The sequence below is a fragment of the Pygocentrus nattereri genome, chromosome 8, assembly GCF_015220715.1.
Source record: "Pygocentrus nattereri isolate fPygNat1 chromosome 8, fPygNat1.pri, whole genome shotgun sequence".
Lineage (NCBI taxonomy): Eukaryota > Metazoa > Chordata > Actinopteri > Characiformes > Serrasalmidae > Pygocentrus > Pygocentrus nattereri.
In genome coordinates, this window is record NC_051218.1 from 12135041 (window position 1) to 12143515 (window position 8475).

At 43.8% G+C, this 8475-nt stretch overlaps 1 protein-coding gene across 1 annotated transcript; it reads right to left on the bottom strand.

The window, feature by feature from the left end:
* Positions 1-883: 883 nt before the first annotated feature.
* Positions 884-5626, bottom strand: ints5 (integrator complex subunit 5). Its single transcript, XM_017690121.2, has 2 exons — positions 5394-5626; positions 884-4394 (listed from the first exon to the last, which is right to left on the bottom strand). Exons 1-2 carry the CDS (start codon positions 5465-5467, stop codon positions 1370-1372), a joined length of 3099 nt encoding a protein of 1032 aa, XP_017545610.1. The 5' UTR covers positions 5468-5626; the 3' UTR covers positions 884-1369.
* Between the last annotated feature and the right edge of the window lie 2849 nt (positions 5627-8475).

Below are 8475 nucleotides of genomic sequence, written 5' to 3' on the forward strand. Positions count from 1 at the left end.
TTGAGTAAAAAGTTTTGTTGTTGTCTTCTTTCTTATTTGCTGTAAACCAAAGAATCACGTTTTCATGCTTGAGATAAAACAAAATAGGAGGTTCACAAGTTTACAGAAACTTTGTATTCAATTGAAAAAACTAAAAAGATACACATCCTCAAACTAGACTTGACGAAAAGAGTGCTGAGTGTCAATATCTTCATTGAATCTACTAAGAAATGTTTTGTTTTCAATGAATGGAATGTCTAAGACAGAATTCTCAGAGATCTCAACCATATAATATGATTTATATGTGTAAAGTCATGATTCTGTATTTTGCAGCATTTTAAAAGTTACTACAATACAGTGTGATTGGATTTATCATTGAGCGTAATTACACATACACAAAAAAAGATTTTGGCAAAAATGTTTAACTCTTGTTTCTGACTCTTCACGCCAAAGTCTAAGAAGAATAATTATATTGTAATTAATAATAATAGTGTAAGCCTTCTTTTACTTTTCTTATGTACTGCTCTTTTGTATCTCAATCTTTCAGCAGTAAATCCATGTTCCCATGATCCCAAACATGCAAGCAAATCCACCAAGGAATGGCTCAAAAGAAAGTGGAGGGTTGTGAAATAAATAAACAGTAAATAAACAGTGGTTTGTGATTTTTTTTTGTCTTAATAGTTTGCACACTGATGTCTAATACAGTTATCGTTACTGAAAGTCTGGCATAATATAATACGTAATTATATGGTTTGGAAATCACATTATCCATTTTAAATTTCAACAGAAATGATGTACAATAATTTGATTTACATTATATATTGCTGTTAATATAACTAAAAGTACAGTTACTTAATATATTTGGAAAATATCTAATGTTAAATAATGCAGTACTTCACAAAAATCAGATTTTAAAAGATTTTTATTTTCTCATCAAGAGATATGAGTATAATGAAAAGACTGTATAAAGTGTTTAACACATCTATGTCCATGTTGTCCACGTTCGAAATTAGATGTCCAACAAATATCTTTTTACCTAAACAATTTAAACATTTGCTAATATAAAAAATAGCCACAAAATGTCAAAAGGCTATTACATGTTATATGGTCACAGTGTTCTTCCTCATTCAGAAAGTTGCCCATTTGCAAAGTGGATCCAAATTTTCTCTCTAATGACAGCCAATAAGGGACAAAGTTCATATTTCAAATAACCATTTCACCCCGACTGTGAGAATTTGTTTTACTATCAGGAAAAAAAGAATCTTCTGAGAATTATGAGACGAACACTAACAGTACAATAATAACAGTACAAGAAAAATATCAAGAATACAAAAAAAAAAAGCTCATATTCTAAAAAAGGTTTGCACTCCCATCTGAAAGCCACTGATAGCTATATTTGAAACCTCCAACACAGGTGCCCAAGTCGGTCAATGTTCTTGTGAAGGACACTGTGGATTGGGGCAATGTACCGCGCCACATCACCGTCCCGAGAGAAATCTCTGAAAAACACTCCTTTCTCAGCACTAAAGGTGAATTTCTGTGGCATTGGGCTGTTCCCTCGCATGTACTCCCACACACCCAGCAATAAAAGCCTAACCTCAAATGGGGAAAGATGAGGGAAGACCTCATGGATGTTGCTTAGCACTGGGGGCAGAAGCTGACCTTCTCCCATACAGGACACAAGCAGACAAGATGCCTGGAGGTGCCAGGGGGAATCTAGCACTGAAGGCTCTCTTGAAGCCTCCCAGTGGGCCAACAATGTAGCCAGAAGGCCTCTCAGAACAGCAGAACAATAGCAGAGAGCTGGGCGCCCAGCTGCCACCACCCGAAGGAGGTGAAACAAAACAGGATTTGCTTCAAAACATCGGCGGATGTGAATGTCTCGTTCAACCGTGGTTTTGGCATGTTCCTCAGGTGGCCATGACAGTTCACCATTTGCTACATCTGGGCAAACGTTCTCCACCAGAGCTACTGCGATAACTTTGGCTGCTTCAGCATTGACTGGGGAGGGCTCATCTGAGATGGTTTCACCAGCATGATTGTAGCGGCCATTGCCGGAACTTGTGCCTGATCCATTACTGCAGCTCACTCCTCCACCAGAGCTGCAACACTGGACTATGACAGCAAGTAAGGTCTGCATGTTCTGGTTTACCTTGTCTGCATCAGACTGCGATGGAGTGTGGGGAGGTTTCAGTCCCTTTCCAATCACCCCAGCATGGAACACAGACCACACGCTACCAGAGAAGTTGACAGTGGTGCCAAACTTGCAGTTGATGTTCAGCAATGACACACCCAAGTCTGGACCTAGAGTGGGCAAAGGGGCTCCATCTTCACCAGGACCTTCCCTCTGACCCCCAAACAGCTCTCGGTTGCCTTTGTGTAAAGCTCCCTCCACAAGCTGCTGGAGCACAGCTTTGAGCATCAGGGAGGAGTAAGCAGCCAAGCGGGACAGCAAGCGCATGGAGTAACCCACCGCCTCTCCACCACTCTGCCCTCCGATTTTCAACCCCTCACCCCTCTGTCGCAGAGCTATGAAGAAATGTGCCACTGCGGCTCGTGATATGAGTAGCAGATGGGCTGGTGAGCAAGCTCTTGGAAGCTGGCTGCAGGACAGCAGACGAGCAGCTGCTCTGGACACCATAGTGTCACCATGAAGGAGAAGCGGACAGAAGTCATGAAGGTGGCTGGAAACAGCAGCTCCAACCTGGGCTGCCATAGATGAGTGAAGGGAACTTCCAGCTGTGCTGCCACCTGCTTTACAGTCCTCTTCCTGACTTTGCACAGCTGTGGCCAGGTTGTTCAGGAGCTGTGCTAGTTCTCTGCTATTGAGATTCTGGGTGTGGATCTGGGCAACACAACGGGCCACAGCTGATGGAAGCAATCCCGGGATGGAGGAGGAAAGAGGTGAATGTAGCTGTGAAGCCAGAGCAAGCTCTTCTGGGTTCCTAGCTTGGGTGAGCAGCTGGCACAGGGCTTCAGTGGCTATGCTAGGGCCACCATACACAGATAGCAAACACAGAAGTTGATGCAACCACAGGTGCCTCTTTCGCTCCAGTCGGAGAGTCTCGGCACAGAGTTCTCCAACATGGGCCTGCAGCTCTTCAAGGAATGGGATCACACGTGGCATCGCAATGGAGGAGGTCGTGTGTGAATATGGTTCATCACCTTCAGGTCTATTGTACACAAGCTTGTGGAGATGCAAAAGAAGCATCTGAAGTAGCCGGTCACATGCTTCACGTACACCGTCATGCGGGGAGGGTGTGGGGCCTGAAATGATAACGGAGGCTGGTGTGGCAGTGTCTGCAAGGAATCGCAGCACCCGGGCTCCACCTGCAGGGCTCTGGCTGATTAGGTGCACTGCCAGCCCCAGCATGTTTTCTAGCTCTTCCCTGGGAAGACCTTGGAACTGAGCTTGAAGCTGAAGTAGCACGGGTGGTCGAAGTAACTCTACCAGCTCAGCAGACACAGCACCAAGGAGAGTTGGGGAGAGGGCAGCCAGCTGGAGCAAGAAAGGCACAGTAGCCCTGCGGAGATGAGGGGAGTTCTCCCACCCTGCAGCCCCAGAAGATGAAGGTGCATTTTGTGGTGGAGGAGACAAACTATCTTGAAACATCCTGAGAAGCTCCCTCTTAATGCTATCAGAATGCCTGGAGGCCAAGTGCCCAAGGATACCCACGACTGAGCCAATTTTTGGCACTCTGCTGGCTTTGTCGATTGCTTGCAGCTGGGTGCTTTTGTCTCCTGAAGGATATCCATGCGCATAAAAGTCCTTAAGTCCACATGCCAGCACCCTGCTAATGATGGTACCAGGGAAAGCAGAGCCGATGTGGGCAACTACCCAGTCAAAATGAGGAGAGTGCTGCACGGATGTATCCAGCAATGCATCCACGCATGCGTCAGGGCACCAGGCTAACATTGCGGCCAAACACTGGGAGTAGCACTCCATGAGGGAACGAGTGGCTGCACATGACATCCATAGCTGGAGGAGCTCATTCAGACTGGAGGAGTGAGGGGTTGCTCTTCTTCCTGCATGCTTACTGCTGAGCTGGCCAAGTAAATCCACTGCCCAGGAAGACACCAGCGGAGCCCAAGCTTTTGGGTTAAGCCTAATAAACTCCAGCAGAACAGCATGGATCTCTTTAATCACATCCTCCAAGTTTGACACATTGGCGTTAGTCCCTCCAGTGGTGCTGTTACTCCCACTGTCACTTTCTGCCTCTAGGTCTTGGAAAAATGCTGCCACATACTCATCATAAACCCCCCTCAAGTGCTCCAGGACTGCACCTCGGCATGCTGGGACAGTGCGGAGGAGACGCACAGCACAGCGGGCATGATCGCGAACACTGAGCTTACGTCCTTTTGTCTGGTCAACACCACTGATGAATGCTTTTATTTCCAAAGCAAGTTCTTGAGGGCTGGAAAAGAAAAAGAAGGAAACTGCATTGAGAGACACTACTGAAGTAATATTAATTGTAATGGTTCACCAGCAGGCAGCAGAGAGAGAGAGAGAGAGAGAGAGAGACGATCACAGTACATTATTTTGTAAGTTGTATTGTGAAGCTATCCTGTACATTATATCACTGTTAATCATCTTTTGAATGATGCTGCTTAAATTTTCTTTTCTTTCATGATAATACTTTCAAGAGTTTTGTACTGTTAATCAACAGTGTCCCTGTGTTTCTTGAAAACATTGGGTGTTCAGACGATTAGAAGTTTTCAAATTTTTGCCATATCTTTTGGAATTAAGCGCTGTAATACTAAACCTGGATTGCATGTCAAAAACAGAATTCTGATATCATGACAATCCTACATTTTTTAAAAATAGCGTCTGATCTAGGATGTAAACACTGCTTCAAAATGTCTCGCTGACTGTACACTCCATGTATGGAAACTAAGCTGCAAAAACAGCTCTTTTAGAATTTACTATTTCTTTAATATAACAAAACGCCACATTTAGATATATATTTACATATATTTGCTTATTCCGTCTACAGCAGTTTAGCCACGCCCATTCATGTCGAAGCTATGTGGAGTGTTTCTGCCCAAACTACTTTAAGAACTATGCAAATTACAAGGCAGCCAATCAGAACGGAGATTAAACATCAATCAGTCTGAAAGGCACACTAACAGAAACACACTGTTTATTTTCTACTGTTTGTTGTGTAAACCAACACAAACGTCATGAGCTGGCACAAGAAAAATGTAGCGTATGGACCCTTTTAGTCCATAAGTAAACTATTTAATAATGAAGCTACGGTGTGTAAGTTAGCCTCCATGACGTGAATTTTTTCAATAGCAAATTTTTTAGCTGTTACAAATGTTGAATTCGTCATGTATTCTCTCTTTCGATCCTAAGAGGTTCTAGGAGATTCTAGTAGAGAGCCTCGGCATAGAGCGGTGGAGCCGTTACAGACCTGTAGTTACTCTGAGGGGGGCAGTGAGTGGTCTGCAGCGCTGACAAGGCATTCCCCTCAAACATGGCAGACATCCTTAATGCGCTCAACCCAAATACCACATGAACCTGTTCATAAACGATGTCTAGGCAGGGTTTTATAAGGGATATTTACAGAAGAGCATTAACCGGCAAAAATAAACGCTCGGATTAACCACACAGATGAAGCAGCGGAAGCTCGCGCACACTTTCTCACTGCCGTTGAAGACAATATTGCGCTTTTTGCTCTTCATCGCTCCCTGCTGGTCAGGAGACCATTTAAACTTTCACTCGGTTTCATCTTCTGGTTTAGGCAGAAAAAACAAAACAAATTTCAATTTCGAACGAAAGTCAATGTATAGGTAGGTAGATTTATAGTAGTAGATGCAGATTAATTTTACTGCGTAGACTAGAATTGTTACATAATCATAAGTGTAACGGAGATATCCGAGTTGAAATACTGTACCTCTCCTGTCCAGCGACAACAGCGGATTTGAATCTGAGACTGGTCAACTTTAACATTTTTATGCAGTTGTAACTCTTCAGTTGCTAAACTAAAGTATTATTATTATTGTTGTTGTTATTAACATTAATTAATAATAACATCATCACTGCAATTATTATATAGTTATAATCTTATATTATTATATAAGATTTCGAAGAACCTTATGATAGATAAGATTTTTTGGACCGGGGTCTCTCTCTCTCTCTCTCTCTCTCTCTCTCTCTCTCTCTCTCTCTCACTCTCTCTCTCTCTCTGTGTGAAATCAGTCTCTCTCTCTTTCACTCTTTCTCTCTCTGTGAAATCAGTCTCTCTCTCTCTCTCTCTCTCTCTCTCTCTCTCTCTCTCTCTCTCTCAAACCAGCCTCTCTCCCTCCATCTCTCTTGTGCAAACAGTCTCTCCATCTCTCCCTCTCTGTGAAATCAGTCTCTCTCTCTCTCTCTCTCTCTCTCTCTTTCTCTCTCTCTCTCTCTCTCTCTCTCTCTCAAACCAGCCTCTCTCCCTCCATCTCTCTTGTGCCAACAGTCTCTCCATCTCTCCCTCTCTGTGAAATCAGTCTCTCTCTCTCTCTCTCTCTCTCTCTCTCGCTCTCTCTCAGCATCCACTGATTAATGACTAGAGGATGACCAACACAAGCTGGACAGCAGCACATGACCGTCTCTGACTTTACATATACAAGGTGGACTTGACAAGGCAGGATTGTCTAATAGAGTGGACAGTGAGTGGACACAATGTTTAAAAACCACAGCAGCACTGCTGTATCTGATCCACTCATACTAGCACAACACACAATAATACACCACCACCATCAGTGTTATTGAAGAACAGGGTAAAAGGGGGCTAAGAAAGTAACAAAATGCATCTATATATTAGTGGAGTATATATATATATATATATATATATATATATATATATATATATATGTGTGTGTGTGTGTGTGTGTGTGTGTGTGTGTGTGTGTGTGTGTGTGTGTGTGTATACACACAATATTGGCAGAAGTATTTGCTCGTTTGCCTTCACATACCTATGAACTTGTGAGTGACATCCCATTCTTAATTCATAGGGTTTAATATGATGTGGGCCCACCCTTTGCGGCTATAGCACCTTAAACTCTTCTGGGAAGGCTTTCCACAAGGTTTAGGAGTGTGTTTATGGGAATTTTTTGATCTTCCAGAAGTGCATTTGTAAGGTCGGACACTCATGTTGGACGAGAAGGCCTGGCTCAAAGTCTCTGCTCTAATTCATCCCAAAGGTGTTCTATCAGGTTGAGGTCAGGACTCTGTGCAGGCCAAACAAGTTCTTCCACACCAAACTCGCTCATCCATGTCTTTATGGACCTTGCTTTGTGCGCTGTTGCGCAGTCATGTTGGAACAGGAAGGGGCCATCCCCAAACTGTTCCCACAAAGTTGGGAGCATGAAATTGTCCAAAATTGGCCTGCTGAAGCATTACAAGTTCCTTTCCCTGGAACTAAGGGGCCGAGCCCAACTCCTGAAAAACAACTCCACACCATAATCCACCCTCCACCAAACTTTACACTTGGCACAATGCAGTCAGACAAGTACCGTTCTCCTGGCAACCGTCAAACCCAGACTCATCCAACGGATTGCCAGATGGAGAAGCAAGAACACGTCTCCACTGCTCTAGAGTCAAATGGCGGCACTTTACACCGCTGCATTCGACGCTTTGCATTGAGCTTGGTGATGTAAGGCTTGGATGCTCGGCCATGGAAACCCATTCCATGAAGCTCTCTACACTGTTCTTGAACTAATCTGAAGGCCACATGAAGTTTGGAGGTCTGTAGTGATTGACTCTGCCACACCCTGTCATTTAATGTGGCCTGCCACTTCATGGCTTCACAAATGTTTGTAGCAGTAAGAAGCAAGAAGTGCTTGGTTTTATATACCTGTGCCCATGGAAGTGATTGGAACACCTGAATTCAATGATTTGGAAAGGTGAGTGAATAGTTTTGGATATATAGTGTATGTCACTAAGAGCCAGGCTAATTGTTCCATCCATCCATCCATCCATTTTCTAAGCCGCTTCTCCGTCAGGGTCGCGGGGGGGAGCTGGAGCCTATCCCAGCAGTCTTCGGGCGGAAGGCAGGATACACCCTAATTGTTCCGTTTATACTTAAATGTTTACCTGTTTGCCTCGGTATCCACTGACCCTGCTGTGTCATTTTACGTGGTCTACCACTTCGTGGCTGAGTTTCTGTCGCTCCCAATCGCTTCCACTTTGTTATAACACCACTGACAGTTAACTGTGGAATATTAAGTATCGAGGAAATTTCACGATGGGACTTGCGCAGGTGGCGTCCTATCACGGTACCACGCTTGAGTTCACTGAGCTCCTGAGAGCGACCCATTCTTTCACAGATGTTTGTATATATATATATATATATATATATATATATATATATATATATATATCTATATATATACATACAAGATGCAACATCTATAGGGCAGTATCTGCTTGACGTTTTACTGGGAGATAAATGAAGCATATTGTGGCGGCTGAGGCAGGTGCGAGCTCTCACACTGCCAGGGTGGTGTTCGCTT

Excerpts from the sequence above, each read along its gene's own strand:
- ints5 (XM_017690121.2), bottom strand. The coding sequence starts at position 5,467 with ATGTCTGCCATGTTTGAGGGGAATGCCTTGTCAGCGCTGCAGACCACT. Across the intron at positions 4,395-5,393 it reads CCCCCTCAGAGTAACTACAG|CCCTCAAGAACTTGCTTTGG; the intron begins GTCTGTAACGGC and ends TTTCTTTTCCAG.